Source organism: Clavelina lepadiformis, chromosome 1 (assembly GCF_947623445.1).
Source record: "Clavelina lepadiformis chromosome 1, kaClaLepa1.1, whole genome shotgun sequence".
Lineage (NCBI taxonomy): Eukaryota > Metazoa > Chordata > Ascidiacea > Aplousobranchia > Clavelinidae > Clavelina > Clavelina lepadiformis.
In genome coordinates, this window is record NC_135240.1 from 14,812,761 (window position 1) to 14,831,815 (window position 19,055).

General features: G+C 35.9%; 1 protein-coding gene across 2 annotated transcripts; it reads left to right on the forward strand.

Annotated features, from left to right (window-relative positions):
• The first annotated feature begins 1,382 nt into the window (after nt 1-1,382).
• On the forward strand, nt 1,383-9,563 carry LOC143465132 (ciliary microtubule inner protein 5-like). 2 transcript variants are annotated; one of them, XM_076963312.1, is made up of 3 exons: nt 1,383-1,521; nt 7,749-7,877; nt 8,344-9,563. In XM_076963312.1, the coding sequence occupies exons 1-3, from the start codon at nt 1,508-1,510 to the stop codon at nt 8,573-8,575; spliced, it is 375 nt and encodes a 124-aa protein (XP_076819427.1). In that variant the 5' UTR covers nt 1,383-1,507; the 3' UTR covers nt 8,576-9,563. The 2 variants fall into 2 exon arrangements, with proteins under 2 accessions (XP_076819427.1, XP_076819420.1); XM_076963305.1 differs by lacking the exon at nt 1,383-1,521 and having other exon boundaries at nt 6,349-7,877.
• The last annotated feature ends 9,492 nt before the right edge of the window (nt 9,564-19,055 follow it).

Genomic DNA, 19,055 nt, shown 5'->3' on the forward strand with positions numbered 1-19,055 from the left:
CACCCAACGTCTACGCAGCATGCTCGCATTACTGCGAACCAAATAGCCCAACAGCTTCTCTTGAATGGAAAATCCTTGCACTCCTCCAAGCAACCAAAGCCTAAGTTCAGCCAAAGTAACACTTGTAACAACTGCTTCAAGGAACTTTTCTACTGACGAAGTTACTGTGGTAATCAAAGCCTTAAAATATAGAAAAGCAATTGGACTCGATAATGTATTCACGTTAAAGTTGAAACTCCTTGGTCCCAAATCCTCAGGTTGAATACTCCAGTTACTTAACAACTGCATAGCTATGCTACGTATTCAAAAAATATCGCTGAAATCTAGAGTCATTGCCCTTCTTAAACTGGGGAAAGACCCGACGAAGCTATAAACCTATCGAACTACTTCTCGCCTCTGCTACACCTATAAACTGTTATAGGGCTTCCTAAATCGTCTTGCTCCTTCAATTGATAAGCACCTCGTTGATGAAGAAGCAGGCTTCCGCCCTGGCAAATATACTACTGGACAGCTGCAGAACCTCACCTATAATACATCGACGACTGATTCAACCAAAGCAGAATCACTGGAACTGTCTTTGTAGACTTCATAGCAGTGTACGACACTGTAAATCGTCGTCGACTGTTAAATAAGATCTACCGTATGACCGAAGACCAGTCGCTTACCCATTTTTTTGAAGTTCTATTAAGAAGCCGCCGTTTTTTGTGTAATTTTAAGAAAAGAGAAGCCGTGTTTGTCTAGAACGGAATGGCCTACCACAAGGTATAGCGTCCTTGCGCTGCTCCTCTATAACAGCTCTACCGTCATGTGACATACGTCTTCAGTTGTTATCTTTGTGGTGATCATGGCAATAAAAACCATCTGTTTCGCTTATAGACTTTCACCTAATTATCTTGTCGTAAATACTTTTTGTTAAAAACCTTGGCAAAGCCTGACTAAAGGTTGCTAATGATAAATAATTCATTTTCTTTAGCTATCAAACTATGAAAAAAGCGTAGAAGAATTTTTGTGCCAGATTGGAATTTATGGGTTTTATCAACGTTATTTCGGGGTTAACTTGACTTGGGTTGAGTTTACATGGAATTGTTTATTACATGTAAGGTCGTGCATTTGTGCAGGTGCATAACATATTCATTTGGACCATTTGGTAAAACCTTCTTACCGAGTTATTTTCTTAACATTTATTTCATTCAGAAGGGCTGAATTGGCTAAAATCGACTGATTTTACGAGAACCAAGTGGATTAGATCGGCAACATACAGTATAGTTGTAAAGAAATTTCTATTGACTATTAAGTTTTCATTATTTACGTTTCAAGAGGGCGATAAGTGCCACTTTACGATGCTCAAGTGCGTAAACTTTTTTTAAGATTGAAAAAGTTAGCCGCTTTATTGACGAAGTTTACCAACCACCAACTTACTGTTTCAACTCAGCCAGCTCAGACTGACTCAGACTGTTGGTGATTTTTTTTCGGATTGGAGTACTGTTCTTTCCTGGTGTGTTTCAGAATGAGTTCAACAAGGTAAGGGATGAAATGTTTTTTGATTGTTCTATTTGTAACTAGATATAGTACCTTAGAAAGCAGAATAAGACGTATATGATGTTGTAAGAATACAATGCAATAATTCTTAAGTTAAAATTTTACGCAATATTAATCATAAAACCGGTCACTTTTCAGCAATACTTGTAGGCTAAAGATAATAATATACATTTGTGCCTAGGCAGTTTTTCTACATTACGTGGGCTTTTTTGTACTATCGATACCCTCGCAGCTTTCCCTTATCCATATATACCAGAACAAACATACGAGTAGAAAAATTGCATACCATACATGAATATGTAACACATAGGACATCCTAGTTATATCTAAATATTTTTTAAATCCTGAAACCTCACATTGAGGTAATAATTTGCACTGAGGTAAAAGTGAACTGTTCATTTTCTAGTAGCTGTTACCTCGATGAACTGGCTCTGTAGCGATAACTAAAGTCACGATGCGATGATCGGATTTAAAGTCAGGCCCAACGTCAGTTATTATAACATTTGGTACCGATAGCAGACGCTGCGATATAACAAATCAAGCCTTGTCGCTTTATACGGTTGTTTTTGAATACGTGTAAATTTTTTCAGTGTGGGGTTTTTAGCTCTGAAAGCATCAAAAAGGATCAAGGACTCTATACGGTTGACCGCGCATGTTTGCGCTCGTTTATTCGAGTGGTGACCGCCCTCATCTTTGTCTAATGCATCTTTCAAAACTACATTAAAATCACCGACTACTACGCAGTTGTTTAAACTTATTCCATTTAATTGTGCGAACAATTCCTCATAAAACTCAGGTATACATCGTTATCAGGCCCGTACACATTAATCAACATAATTGAGATATCGTCAATAACTACTTTTAGAATTTGGTATCTTCGAAGTTTATCTGATAGAAAATCAATGCACGTGTAAAAAAGATCCATAGAAAACATTACAAACCACACTTCTTAATGTCCGAAGACAAAAAATTAGACAATTTCCAGCTTTTAGCATGACACTTGAGACAAGTAACGTTGGATTTATTTTGGCAGCTACTCATGTTTTTTTCGGGGGTCATTAATTGATCTACATTTTCTAGGCTAGAAAATGTTTTTTTCTCGTCTTTATCTCCTTCGTTGCCCGGATTTGTTATGTCGTCTTCCACGAATAGATTCGATGCAGCTCCCATCTGTTTGTCAGAAGGTGTTCGACTTGTTTGGTTTGTTGACGTCATCATTGATTGTACATCCGGGTTGTTTTTAGATGTCGACATGACCAATTCAATTGTGAGGTTTGCGGGGTTCTTCAGGCTGCTGGCAAACACAGGAAACTTTTTTATTTGGGGCAAGCAGCTTACTTGTGACCAATCTCTCCAAAAAATTTTCAGATAATTTCTTGACCCTGATAAGTTACATAAAACTTTCTCCCATTTATATAAATGTAACTTGGTATTGGGTTTTTTGAAGGTCACATTTTTTTCATTTTTACAATAGTTTAGCCTGTGCGAAGTTTAAACTTTTCAAGCCATCAAGCGTTCAACCAATGGCTCCGGCTCCAGCTCCGGAGTCACCAAGCATTCATCCAATGGCTCCGGCTCCAGCTCCTGACCTGTAAATTGTTAAAATTTTATGGCGCAAAATTCCGTAGCGAAAGAGTTAAAGGATTCTAGGCCAGATCAAATCGGTAACGGAATAGCTCATAAATCCTTTGTAACCAGCATGCTGCTAATTCTACTGAATAAAGAGCACAAACAATTAGCATGGTGTTAACATGTTAACACCTAGAAGGCAAAACAAATTTAATTTGGTAAAGAGGCCAGTACACTGAAGTAGTAATTTACAGCTTCGTGTCATCAGCTTATCAGTATTATTACTTAATTTCAAGCCAAGACAAGAAATTATTAAAGCTTGTTATAAAACCCCACACTGGAGCTGGAGCAGGTAAAATTTTTGTAGCTCCAGCTCCAGGTCCGGCTCCACAAACGTATTAAAAAGGCACCAGCTCCGATTCTAGAGAAAATGCTTGACTCTACAGCTCCAGGTTCCCACTCCGGCTCCCCAGCCCTGTGTGTAAGATAGTTTAATTGAAGCTTGAAAGGTTCTCAACAGCACCATATTGGTTGCTATTCGTTACAGATGGTTCCGGTATTCGGTACTATTTTATAAACTAGTTCATCACTTTGCCGGTGCTCGGCACCGGTACTTTTTGTACAGCAGATCCTGTTGCAAGTGCAAGTTTTACCGATAATTAATATGACCCCGATAAAGGTGATTTCATGTCAAAAATATGTAAACTCACTCTTTGCGACTTTACTAGACATTTTTAGACTTAAAAAGAACAAGAAGCGCTAAAATTGGGACTAAGTATTAATTAAAATGAAGTTTTAAAAAATATACTTTTCCAAACCTTAAATGAAGCATTTTAAAAGTATTAGGTAGCAGAAAAGCTGATAACTCATTTATCTGCAGAAAAAAAAACATTGTCGTAGTAAGAGACGGGCCTATATTTGATTACACCGACAAAGTAATTAAATGCGTAAATGGTAATCGACCTGAAGTAGCCTACTTTATTGATCTTTTGTTTTTTAATTGCTAACCCACCGCATCCCTGGCTTTGGTGAATGTTGAGTAGCCAATGTATGGACGCTTATTTCTTTCCCAGTTCTATTCTATTCCTTTTGATTTTCTTGTTAACGAACTTTATTGGTATATTCAGATTTATAAGCTAATTGGGATCAGGGACTGCTGTGGAGACCACACAATCAGCGTGGAAATGATGAGACAGTAATTGTTATAGTGATACAATAATCGTAATGGAAATAATAAGTTGATAACATTAATTAAATCATTGGTGGCGATGAATACCGGCAGGTTGTAAGCTAGATTGCTAGAACATTATGATCTGATTACAAATTTTTAATAACAAAAACGTGCCACTTTAAAAACTGTGTTCACAAAAGGATGGGTTGGATTGTTTCATAAGCAACACTTCCATTAATTTGCTTTCATAATCGTTTTTACAAGACTTTCATATTTCAAAGCAATCATCCAATCTCTCATGTTTACGTTTTGGACAGTAACTGCATTCATTTATGTTTTTTATTATGCCAGCTTTGTTGTAATGTTTGTCTAAACGCGTGTGGTCCATATTGTCTGATAATGACGTGCGATCTTGCCTATGTAAGAAGTTAGAACAGCCCTTGTCATCTAGGCAAGTAAATTTGTACATGCACATTTGGTTGGAGAGTTCTAGGTACACGAGATGTAATTGTGTGATTAGCAACTACTTGGTACTTAAAGTCAACTTCGTCTCCACCAAAACCAAACAGTCTAATGTTAGAAGAATGACTGACTGAGTCAAACATGACTGAGCCATACATTCGCTTTCTTGCATATTTACTTTGTTTAAGTATCCGCCAGTTTAATTCATTAGGCAGCTTGAATTTTAAAAATGCTGTTTTTCATTGGATACATGACTTTTGTTGTTGCTGTTTGAACGTAAGATATTTATCTTTTTTTCTTATTTCTTTTTATTGCAGTTGTATTGCACAGCTTGTATATCAATTACCAATCCAAGAAAACACACTTTCTTCTTCCATTTCACATTTACATTAAAAATAAATTTATAATTTGACTAACAGAGCGACACGTTGGTTAAAATATTCTCTAAACTGTATGTACGTATTCGAATGTCACCATTATAATTACAAAATTGATCACATTCAGTATTGTTGAACACAAAAGAGTATGGTCAAGTGTGGACACGCCTAGCCTTTTAAGCTTGAATTTTTTGTATGTATATTTTCTCGTATCTACCTTTAAATGTATGATGACAAAAAGTCAAGCCCTTGCGCCGCTTTCCTATTGTTATGTAACAATGGTTTGGATTGCTCGCTTCTGTTCTAAGGTTGCCGTATCAACCAAATAACAAACACACACCACGAATTAAGTTTGATATTAAATCTGATAATGTTTGTGGTTACTCTTTGTCGGTATATAGTCAGTCAGTAAGGCAAAGTGACTTTATGGCAGAATAAATACGAATCAACAAAGAAATTTTGAAACAAAATATTTCATAGAAAAAAGGTTTGTGCGTATCGGGCAAATCCTTGTAAAGAATAGCGGAAACAAATCAGAGCCTTTCAAGTTTTTTTTCTCTTTTTTCACAATTAGGGAAGATGCAGTTTTACAAATGAAGATGAATATAACGTTATTCTACGCTCCTATTACGGAAAAGTATTAGTTTAGGCGTAGATTGTACATTATTTTGAATGAGCAACTCAATCTAGCTCAGAATTTTGAGGGACGAAAGTATGATACATTTCAAGCGGTTGCCGGTTGTTTGTAAGTGGTTTATATCAATTGCTTAGAGGTCAGTGGGTTATATCATATTATCAACTTCTTGTGATAGCGCATCTGTTGTTGACTTTTCTATATACCTACTATTTTTGGTAAGATTCAATAATTGGCATTTCCTTATATACATCCAGTATAGGCCTATAACATGTCTGGCCGTAGGCTGAACGGGTTTATAAATTGTTTGCTTAATCACGGTGGCATACAATATACCAGTATCCAATTTTTTAGCTGTTCATCCGAAATCCACAGCAAAGGCCCAGGCCATTTATTCAGTGCAAAGCGGCCACACATATTTAGTTTTTATATTCATTTTAATTTAAAATTACCAGATCATTTGACAAGTTCCATACTGGCTTGCTTAAGGAAGTTTTGGGCCTTGGGGCAAGTCAACAATGGGCCACTTCCTGAAACCTGCTGGGCTACTTTGTCTATGCATGAAGAATTGTGTTTACTAATCGAAATTTTCATCCCACTTTGTGGCCAAGGGCCACCATTTTTTTGTTAACATTGCTCAAAGTACTCTATTGCTTGGCTTACGACACACAGCCCCAGTTAATTATCATGGACTCTGGGTGCGGCTATACGGTTAATTAATTCTTCCCTCGATGGGACTAATTCCGGAATGACTGGCTAATTGGTTTCGAATATAGGCTGGGAGCTGTGTTTGAATAAGCAGAGGACTATAGGCAGCTTTATTTAAATCGGTGTTTGTTGTTGCTTATAGTTCAATAATTTAATCTGTCTAAGATCTAAGAGCTCAATAAAATGAATTTACCTTAATTAGGGTTATACAGCTACAAAGGCCCTCTTGAATTTTTCATCATTGATTAAAACAGAATTGAGAAATTAGTTGAACAATATTACATGTGTGGATTTTCTTTATGATTTATCGATTCGCAAACATGAAAGAGTTAAAATAATATTTGTTCTTTGATTGAAATATTTCAAAAGACGACGCGTATTCAAACATAACACGCAATAATATAGTTTAGCCTATAGCCCTATACCAACAGAACTACAAACGAACTAATAAGTTATCATCCACAATAGCTCATAAAAAGGAGCTCAGATGTGTACAATTTCAGTTCTCTTATTTACTATAAGTACAGTAGATTTAACTGTTTTCGGTCAATAACAGTATATAGGTAGCCTATTTTAAATTATATAGCGTGTTATTAACAACTGCAGAATTATCATGTACTATACAGTATTACTATTATGTATAAAGTAATTTTGTAAAAAACTTTGCAATTTTATCTTTTCCGCGGTATATTGGCTATACATGAACCTATAAATTTGCGATAAGTTTACGTTAAAAAAATTCCTTATAATTTGGAGGAGCCATTTTTTTTGCTAACAACTACAGAAGAAACACGCAAGGTTACCATAAAATTAACGTTATAGGAAGTTGAACATCCCCATCATCAAAGTTTGGTTAAGGGCAGGTGAGATTTTGTTGGTGTGTGTCAGTAGCGAGAGATTAAATAAGCAAAGAAAATTTTGGAACCGCATCAATTTTGTTACTAAAATCTGCACATTAAGGAGTGGTGGTAGGGGTGAAAGCAAATTTCAACATTCACGTCATACAAATTCGTTTCTCACAACATTCAACTTAGGTTTGAGTTGAATTTTCAATTTCAATTTTTACTTAAATTGACTTCTAGGTCAAGGATTGTAATTTTATTATATTTATTTTATTTCTGTGTTCATTTTGCGGCTTGATGACAACATTATAATTCAATTTGACGTATCGTTCTCCTTGTGTTTTATCGTCTTCAACAATGATGGAAAATCTTCAACGAACTACATCGGCTGGTTATCGCTTGCCGCTCGCAAAAACCACTTCTGTTCATCGCGCTGCCGTTGCTAGGCCGGAAGCTATACAAACGTCTGCCCCAAGCAAGGCTTCAAAGCGCGAAATCGAGAAGTGTGACGAAGTTTCATTTAATAAAATATGGAGGGAACAAATTCAGAGTGAATGGAAAGGAGTTCATGAATGGTACGTAGCCTAGATTTACAGTACTACATACAACACAACGCAATAGCTTACAATATGTTTTATGTAGTCTAATTTATCATATGCTTCAATAGAAATTACTGTAGGCTATTTTCACTATACATACAGTAATTAAGATAAATTTATCTTAATGAATTGATAATTTTACCCTGAACTGTACAAATAACTTATTTGTGCTGACATAAGTTATAAGCATATTGCTGAAAACTTCTATTGAAATACCTTTATTTTCCACATAATCGTTTTTCTCTGTACATCACGTGCTAATAAGTCATAAATTAAATTAGATATTTTAAGTTTGCATAAGGTTAGAGATACCAGCAGGTAGACAGAAAGTGGTAATCGCCGTTAAAAATACCTTTATATTTGTGGTATAATTAACTCTTACTTGTAAAGAAAAGTTTATGTCGAGGATTAGGTTAGTAAGTACCACCTTTTGATACTTCAGGAATAAAAACTGGGGATTTACGACAAATTATGACCCACGAGGATGTCCCAAAGCCCCAAAGGAGCTTCCTGAACGAGAAAGCGTTTTTAGCGATAAGATCGCTTCTACTCAAGGTCACGTGTATGGAAGCAGAGTTTACAGCGACATAGGAAAGCAAATGACCAACATGGAATTTATGTTTCATTCTTCAAATCGAAAATGCAGGATGGGAAATGAATTCATGTGCTATTGACAAGTCTAGGCTTACCAGGACTTTTTAGCTGTTGGACTAAAATTGGTGCAAAAGGATATATACCATTGACTGTACTGGCTTGTCGCAACTATAGGCCTATACTTTCATTCTACATAGGTTTTCTTCAACAAAATTATTTTTGGGACGTTAAATTGTTGAATCATTTCAATCAGACCTTATGCAGTATTCATGGGCATGTGTTAATGGGGACAAAAGTTGAAAAGTAGAGCAGAATTTGCCACCAGCAATGTTAATTGCTGTATTTATGTGGGCGTATAGCCTATACGCTATTAATGAAAGTACTTTTCAAATGTAAAACATCTGTAACTATACGTTATATATAGAATATGTTATACGTCATATGACGATGTTATAAGTGCTTAAAGTGAAAGTGGTTAGTGATTTTTTTGAACTTATTTAAATCCGGATAGACTATACCCTGTATTGTACAATGCACATTCGTAAATTTTGAAAGTGATTAAAGTAGAAGCGCTTATGCAACTCCTACATGTCAAATTAGCATTTGACTGAATTTATAAAAACGATATTTCGTAAACTATATGTTTACTTTTATTGTCACTATAAGATCGCATTAAAACAATTAAATTGCTGTAAATTTAAGATTATTGCTGTAAATTGGAAAGTCCAAATAGGTCACTTCAAATTTTTGTGGAAAGTAGTTTTATTGTACGTCTTGTTTTAAAAACTTGAACTGTACAAGGCCAACATTAGGCCTATATGCTGTTTTTTTTTCATTGATGTATAACATTTAGGTTATGCATTGGCATCATCCTGATCCCACAAATAACATTGTACTTTTTAACAGTCTCCATGTCCGGTGTTACTGTCATCACCATTTTTCGAATTTAATGCAACGTAGCCGATAATAAGATGAATTTCTGAATGAAGAATATAGGCCTCCAAATTACGTGATATCTTATAGACAAAGTCATTAAAAAATAAAAATGTTAACACGTCTAAAGACTTACAATTTTTCTTCCTTTTGTCGCTGTCTATACGGGTTTATGAGTCCGAAACATCCAAAGCATTCATTCGCCTCCTAGAATTGCTTAGGGTCAGGAAATAGTGAACGCCCCATGTACTGTGTCCGAGAATTTATGTCATCGAAATCGAAATCAAGGTGCATATGATCATCTTGGTGAGTACTTGACTCGCAGATATGCAACCGAGTAACAACCAATTAAAACTTCATTTACAGCTCTTCAAACTTAAACTGATACAAGAACGTACAAAACTAATGATAATGTTAATTATAATTAATTACCTCAGCGTAAGCAAGGCAAGAGTTTATGAAAAAATTAATGAAGAAAATGTTAATTAATCAACAAATCAAGAACTTAAATAAAAATGTCCAATTGGAGTGGCGCTATAACAGCCACATTTTATATTGAGGTGAGGGGCAAGTTCAAAAACAAACTGGAAAATTCTTTACAAATTTCAAATAAAAAGGTTGGTAAATAAAATGAATCACTTATACCAGGCAATGTTGTAAAATACCAGTACAAAATTAATCAAAATATAAATACAAACATTTAAATTAATACATTTAATTTATTTGGTCAAACCAGCATTGTTCTAAACTATAAACGGCCTGTAAAATCCACCTGTTTGTAGCGCCGCGGTTGTTGTATGCGCTGGCGGTAGAAAAACTATCACGCATACGAAATTTGTCAGTTTTTCGCATCTAACCGGTAATCGTTGAAAAACATTTTCTTTTAAGTTCTAACGTCATTAAAACAGTAGGCTGCTCGTAGCAAAAATGTGCAAATCAACAGGACAAAAACAGATTGGATTTTTTGTTGTGACTGATCCATACAGGATACAGCCATGTGGCAAGCAAAACTGAATTAAGAATGTTGAAAATAGGGAGCAATCCCACACGTCACAAGTACTACGAAATAGTGCGGCGCCTTTAAAGGAAGTTAGATCAGAATTTAATTTGGTTTAAAGTTTAAATAAAAAGCGGAGGAGATATCTTACTGCTATTACCTTACCTTACTCTTCCTCTAGGCCCGTGGTTAATAAACTGTGGTACGCGAGAAGCTCACTTAAGTTGACAAGCGTTAAGATAAAACAATAGAATTTGCCTAGAGTTTAGGCTAAAATCTAGTTAAATGCGTGTTATCCTTGCTCTTCGGTCCTTGCACTTTAACCCTATCCAGACCGGGCTCGCGTCTTTACGATTTTAACTAGGTGTGGCCGACACTGCACACATATTTTCAATCGTTAATTACTAGAAAACTATACGTCGTAAACGGATCGGATTTTTACAGGTTAGTAGCAAAAACATCTGGCTTCCTGTATACATCATAATTGTAAAACTAAAGAAAGTGAATTTAGTGTAAATTAAGTATTTCTAAAAGTGATACATTTCTAAAAAATTTTCTTGTTACGCCGCGTCCACGCTGTGCGGAAAGCCAGCTGACCGCGAGAAGAGAACGCAAGAGAATAGTTAGTCGAGTTAGTGGTGCGTAAATGTGTAAACGAAAGCGATACGTTTCAATGCGGAGAGGGAGCAAAATTATGAAAATATGACAATATCTCAAAAATTACAAAATCCAACTTTATAAAACAAACTTGGACAGATAGCTGAACATTTTTTAGGAAAAGTCACCAAATTTCAAGTTTCTACAGCAAACAATGCAACTGTACGCCAGGTTTTTCTGTGACTGGGTTAGGTCAGCGACATGAACAGGAAGAAATTTCGGGACGCAGAAATACACATCTGGAATGGCAAAACATGTGAGTCGCTGAGACCCAACAGCTGGAACGTATAAAAGAAATCAAGATACGTAAGACGTAACTCCTGTAAAAGTCTGCAACCTGCAACACAAGACCATGAAGTTCAAAACAGAATGTATCGACATGAGCCTGTGAAGTCCAAAGCGCGAAAGGGGTGACAAACGTGGAGCTCAGAGCCATCTGGAACGCACAGAACAAAACGTGTGAAACAAAGCACCCGTAGACCGTAACATAGTGTCCGCAACGCTGGATGGTGACATCCATTATACGCAAAAATGTATATGTATGTATATATATATATATATATTCAGTATAGCACGTGGGGCGTGACATTGCTACACGTGTTAAAACTATATGCACCTCGAAGCAGCAACTGCAACCAAAACACCACTGATTTTCTCAAAAAAACTCAAATCGGTGGAAGATGTACCTGATGATACCATACTTGCGACCGTGGATGTGAAATCATCTTATGCGAACATTGAACGAACGAAGCTGGTCTTCAAGCCATCCGCCGTAGCCTTCGAATTAACGAAACATCTACCGTCACCGAATCTTTAACAAATTTGTTTTGGAACACAACTATTTCATTTTTGAAAACAAAATTTACCTTTAAAAAACGGCACAGCTATGGGAACTCGCATGGCACCCCAGTACGCCAATATTTTTAAGGCTCGACTTGAAGAGGACGTTATATCCGACTTACCTCTGAAGCCACTTCTTTATTTGCAATACATTGATGACATATTCATGATCTGGACTGACGGCTACGATAATCTTGTCCAATTTTCTGAGGCACTCAACTCTAAACATTCCAACAATTAATTGACGTTGGAAATGGAATGGTCTAAAACAGAAGTCTACTTCTTAAACACCCAGGTGACGTTAACCCAGAATAAAATACAAACCCCATTATTCCTTTACCTACCCACACCCAGACAGCTCACACTTTCCCCATAAATGTAAATTAATCTATTGTCTATAGTCAAGCATTACTGCCGTATTTGCTCTTCTGTTTTAGACCGAGACCAACGACTACGCAAATTACACGGGATATTTGCGAAGCTCGGCTACCAAAACAATCTCATAGAAGAGAAAATCAAAAAATCCAAAAAGAAAATCTTGCCATAAGCTCCTGGAATACGGACGTAAGCCTAAAAAGTCGCATAGGACTCCACTTGTCATGACATTCTCTCCACAAGGGAGACCCATAAAGTGTATATAGCTCAGGATCTACAAGGCGTTTTTAATGTTGATCCTACACTCAACGCTATCTTTCCAAACCAACCTCTAATAGCTTACCAACAACTTCCCAACCTCAGAAATCTCCTGACGTCGAGCAAATTACCCAAAACTTCTGAAGAAATGGGAAAGGTACCTTGCCAACACACTACATGTCAATTGTATCCTTACATTTACACAACTGACGAAGTAGTCGGTCCTAATGGATTTGCGCATTCCATCAGTGGAAGATTTCAATACTACAGCACTATCGTCACCTATGCCATCTGTTGTCAACGCTGCCCCAAGGCAGTTTAAGTGGGAGAAACAGGATCAACCTTGAAGAAACGATTCACGGTTCACAGAAGCGATTTACGTCATGTACATCTTTCTAAACCCGTAACTGAACATTTTAAACTCACCGGACCATAACATCAACGATTTTCGCATCACCGTATTACGAAAATTAATTTCTAATAACCGTATTGATCTCAGAATTGAGGAACAGCGCACTATTCACCCATTTAATTACATTAATGATAGCCTTAACAGAGATTTCGGTTTAAAGGGACTTTATAGATAAATATTCATTTTTTAAATTTTAATACAGCTTTATTTATGTTTTCTTGGGGTTCAATAATTGATTTTGTTTTGTTTTTCTGCGTCATTACATACTTTGTGCTTGCTTGGATCAATGTAAATATTACGTCGTAATTGCGTTTTTTGTTTCCAAGCAAAGTAATTACCTAGCAATTTTGAAATATTGTTTTCCATTTCGTGGTACACTGGAAGACGCAAGCTTATGTTTGTGAAAGCTCGTGTAGAAAAATCAAAACTAAATTTAACTTTCAGAATGCCAATTTATATCTTATTTTTATTCCAAATGTATCTACACTTTCATTAGTAAAATTACGTATTAAATAAAACACATGCATGTATGTTTTCAAGCCCATATTTTACAGAAGAAAGCGATTGAACGTAAACATTCGTTTTTATCCTCTTATGCTTTAATTAAAAAATCAGAAAAGCCTCGCAGTTCTACATCATATAAATATTTGCCAACTGTGCATACTCCAGAAATCAATACTTTTGTAGGCTTTGAATTACATTCCAAATGTTAAATCACTTAAAAGTACTTCGCTACCGCATCATACTTAAAATCCAGCAAAGCTATTTTTAACATTCAAGTACCACAGCAGTTAAAAAAATCTGCTTCCAAAAACCAATCAAAAATATTTTAAATGATGCATTTCCTAGTTAGAATACAACACAATCCCTTAATTAATACGCCTATTCATAAATTATTAACTCACTACAAAAATAGCCATAATGTTGTAGTGTATCGTATGTTTTAATATGTATTAAATATACGACCGGACTAATTAAAATAACTAAAGCATAACTTCTCAAGTGAGAGGCTTAACTAGAGTAACAATCTGACCCCTTAGAATACCATGTCCACCCCAGCTTCGCAGGCTACTACAAATCAAGTAAATCACGTATTTAGTAACATATCTGTTTATCTTTAACTCTTAATGTTAAAGAAACCAAATTCATGATTTTCTCAACGAAACCTAAAAATTCTAGCTCAATACCTTTAACAATGAATGAACAATGTATTGAAAGAGTTACCACAGAAAACTTTCTTGGCATTCACCTGAGTGAAAACTTATCATGGAAATGCCATATGACCTCTTTACTACAGAATATCAAACTGAACATGGGTGCCGTGATAAAAATTAAGCAATACTTTAATCGTGGTAGCTTACTTATTTTGTATCATAGTTTGGTGGAATCTCACTTACGTTACTGTACCTCTGCTTGGTGTCATGGACAAAATACCTCGATAAAGCGTATGCATAAAGTATGTGATAAGTTTCGTAGAATGGTATTGAGTCTATCTTCCAATATTAAACACTCAGGCACAGATTTTGGTTTTTGGTCAATAAATGACTTGTTCTCTCTGGAAACCAACATGTTTATGCATAGATACATCAAAAAAAAACTTGCCATCCGTATTCGACAACCTTGAAGTCAACAAAAACAATTACTCAGTTGACACAAGAAACAAAAATAAACTGTTTTTGCCATACTACAGCCAAAGCACTACGCAGCAGACAATAAAATTTTTTGGTGTTAAATATTGGAATGTTCTGCCTGAACCAATAAAAGATCATCATAAGTTTGCATGTGCTTTAAAAAGCCACCAACAACTACAAACATAAGCTGTTTTTCCATTTCTTTAGTCTACTGAACATTGTTTACATAATCTAATATAGCAACTACCTACAGGTTAGCACACTCCTTTTGAACGTTGACTGCCGAGTTTTCTTTTGCTTTCTGTTGTTAGTTCTCATTCATCGGGGCTGCACAAGATTTCGATTGGAATGAAAGTATTCGTCTTCTCAAGCTGGCACGGCATTTTTACTATCATCGGCCAAAATGAGCATGATCGTCATATCGGGTCTTCCTCATTGCTGATTGTGGTCGTTCTGAATCGTGGATCTTTTACAAAGATGTTCTTTGGGCAAAATTAACTTGAAACATTGCTTTTTTTCTGTTATTGTGTATTGTGACATATTATTGTAGGATAGTTATCATAATCACTATCGTGTGTATATGCCATAGTCTGCACATAAACTGTAGTTGAAGTGGAATGTAGAGGCATGATTTCCTAAAAACATTATTATAGTTTCATTCGTACTGTCTATCTTTCAGTGCACTTGTGGGCCTCAATATTGTGCACTCTCTTGGCCACAGAAACGGGATTCCAGTCCCTAGGATGGAGTTTTTTTTGCGGTTTTCTTTAAACATCCATCTTTTGTGTACTTAGGATATTCAGTGTCATTTTAATCTAACCATGTCATTTCATATATTTGTTTCGGCTATTAAATTGCATGTTTTTAATGTTAGGAAACATGTCCTCTACATCTTGCAACAGTGTTGTTGTTTAGTTGCTTTGTGTTATTTTGTCCTTACATTCGTTAAATGTAGGAATTATTTTGTGGGTTTGGTGGCCATGCTAACCTACCTTCTTATAGTAGGCCTACAATAACAATATTGCTAAATTGTATGTTTTAAGCCTTTGGGCTTTGCCACTTTTTCCTGCTCGTTAACTGTTCGTGAGCATGTGGTTTTATTGTGCCACAGTTCATAAGCCGTTTAAATGCATCAGTAGGCGAAAAAAAAGCTTATGGTGATATCTGTTTCTTGAAAGTTTATTTTAATTTCATATTGAAATGACTCAGCCTGGAAATAAGAAAACTCAGCCTAGAAGTCTCTAGGCATCAGCCAACTTAAAATAGACAGTTATTAATAGCAGTATGTATTATTATTATTACAGACAAAGTTTACAAACAGTTTAACAAGAAGATATACTCGTGCTTAAACTATACTGATTGTATTTATCCACACGTCAGCTTCAACTACATGTAACTCCCATTGCCAACACATTGTTTTCCTCGCTGCCCATGTTCTGAAATGCTGCGTTTTTCTTGTCAAATATTTTCACTCCCATCGCTTCACGTTTTATAAGCTCGCACTTTTACCGGCGAGCAGACGGAGAGACGGAGAGACGGAGAGACGAAGAGATACAGAGAGAGTCATATGAGCTTACATTATATAGTCATGGTGTTTGCAACTCAATAGACATTTTATAAGCAGTGGTATTACTATGTTTTTGATTATGCCTAATATTGAGAAAGCGTACAGCACCTACAATAAAAACCTTTTCTTGTAAGCTATATCTGTTGTAATACTAAAAGCTTTCGGCTGACAAGAGGTTAGAGTATTCTAACCGCACGCAACAATAGAGTCAGATAATTAATTCAACAGGTAAATTAAGTTAACATAACATAAGTTAAGACAGATAAGCTCTGCATCTGCATTAATAAGCTCTGCAAAACAACGCCTCAGATATTACCTAACAGACATTTAGAAAGATTTCATTCAGCATACACCAGTCAAGTTCAATTAATATTTGTTTATAAGATGTCCACTATAACACTCGACTGGTCCATTTCGTGACCTCAACAACTTTACTTTTTGAGGTGGAAAACGGTTACATTTATACAGATTGACAGATAATAAAGAAATCAATAACTAAATACAACAAATATATAGTGCACACATGAAGTGGCGTAATTAAGGTGTAAATACAGTGCACTTTGCAGTTTAGCCAATGGGAATCAAGTATATAAGTTTATTATGCTTTTTATAAGTGACGCATTAATTGTTACCTCCAAGATAGATTACTGTTCCTCTAAGTCGTTTTCATAAGTCATAAACGGCATCAAAAGTTGTCAGCACACTGCCCTAAAAATATCAGGTTCGGTTAAACAAGTGCATTATTTCTCTTGGTTAGTTTCTCTAAAGCTTCTTCAAAAGTCATAAATAGTAACGCTTCTTCATAAGTCATTAGTCATTACTCATTATTACGTATTTGTCCGACGTAAGGGGATAAAATCATGAAGTCTTACGTCATATGCAGCAAAAAGACAACTTTACATTCCGATAAACTTACAAAACAGGATTAACGCACTGAGTAATAAAATCCTTTGTATAAATCTGACATCACTTTTATGGCTAAAAGAAACAGTTTTCAATGGCAAGAAAAATTTTAAACAATTTTCTAAACAGAAAGAAACTTTATTTTTTTCAAACGCAAGCTTCAAATTGCAAGAAAGTAGGGAAAAATATGTTAAGGCAAATAAGCTTGAATCTGCTAATACTATGGTTTTGCAGAGGCACTGCTGATTGATTTAACTTATGCTATTCGGTCTTAATTTACCTGCCGAATTAATGATCTGACTCCGTGGTTGCGTGCGGTTAGAAATCTCTAACCTTAACGTGTTGCTGCTGTTATTAACCGAAAGCTATTACGATTAACAGATACAGTTTATTAGAAAACAATCCTTTATTGTAGGAACTGTACAGATTCCGCTTATAACACGTTTACAACTTAACATTCATCGTTTAGCACAAGTCCAACAAATTACATTTTAACACGACTGACGTAGTACGTTCGTACGATTCAATATCTCTGACTGTGGTTACTCGCGTATCAGCACGAGTTTATAAAGCGGAGCGATGTGAACGGAAATATTCAACACAATATACACGAACATTTCAGAATGTGTGAACGATAAAGGCAAAGCGTTGGCAATGGGAATTACATTCAGTTAAAACTAGGATGTTATGAAATCACCTGGTAACGCACTAAACAGCGTTTTCACATAAAGTTATTTAGGGCAGTTTCCAAATATTAAACGACAATAATTGTGGTTTCATCAAGTTGCAACTGCAGCCAGATTGCAGCTTGCAGAAATGCTAGTTGCAGTTTTATCATGAACAATGTTTCAGTAACTAAATGGCGCATGTTTCCACAATTCATATAGTGGTATTGGATGTGGCTCCCAAGCCACTACAGTTTATTACTTGTTTGCTGGGTTGACATGTTTGATTTCTATGTTTGTCACAAGATCAAGTGAACAATCACAATACAAGAACCTCAAAAAAGTTTTAAAATTAAATTTGTAATGAAGTGACAGCGGGTTTGTTTAACGATTATAAAAAAATCGCAATAGGCTACGGAAACTTGCAGATATCCGCTGACAGGTTTATGACTATAGTTTTTGCTTAAGGGAAGAACATGATCAAGTGGTCTGAAGCAAAAGCAGCGGTTCCCGACTTCCCGGGCCAACCACACAGACGTCAGCCGGATGCTAGATTACTGTATTAGGTCGTTTTCCAAGAAAAGTGCATATTGGATTTTAGAAAAGAAACTATTTAATGATTTGTTTTGTAGGTGAGGATAGACTGAGCTTAATTTATGTTCATGTCTTGAACACCTTCGATATAAACAAACAGTTAACTGTACAGTTTTCAGCAGAAACCAATAACGGTGTTCCAATAACTTGAATTTGAGCAATCACAGCCTGCTGTTTATTACGTCACGAACAGCAGCCTGCCAATTAATTATAGAGCGGGTGCCTCAAATGTATAGGTTTGCTTGGACTGTAAAATTGAATTGAAATGTTTCGAAACCTTGCATTTAGTTATTTTTTTAAAACTTGCTGCATATAAAGTGCAAATTTTCACATTATTGTGCAATAGGCCTATGTGTCATCTTGGTTTAACATGATTGTCCAAGATGGCACTCTTCTTATTCTAAAACAGCGGTCCACAACCGATCTGTGGACGGTTTTCAGCTAGGCCTAGGACTCATGTTCATAACGTCTTGAGCAGTAGCATATCAATTAATGAGCAGTAAAACATAACAGAGCGCTATTTCAAAACAATGAGAACCACTGTTGTAGTAACACCCTGGCCTCTCTAAATCACTAATCAGCAACTACTTCACGTCACCAATTTCGGGCTGGAATTGGTATTGTAACAAGAAAGTTTTAGCATGTGCTCAGTTAAAACTGCTGTTGAAAATTTGACCAATCGTTACGGCTAAATGGATGAAGCCACCCGTGCACTTCGTTACGCTTGT

Bases quoted from the DNA above. Each gene is read 5' to 3' on its own strand.
- LOC143465132 (XM_076963305.1), top strand. From the start codon at position 7,660: ATGATGGAAAATCTTCAACGAACTACATCGGCTGGTTATCGCTTGCCG. The intron at 7,878-8,343 runs GTACGTAGCCTA...TTGATACTTCAG, and splicing joins TGGAAAGGAGTTCATGAATG to GAATAAAAACTGGGGATTTA.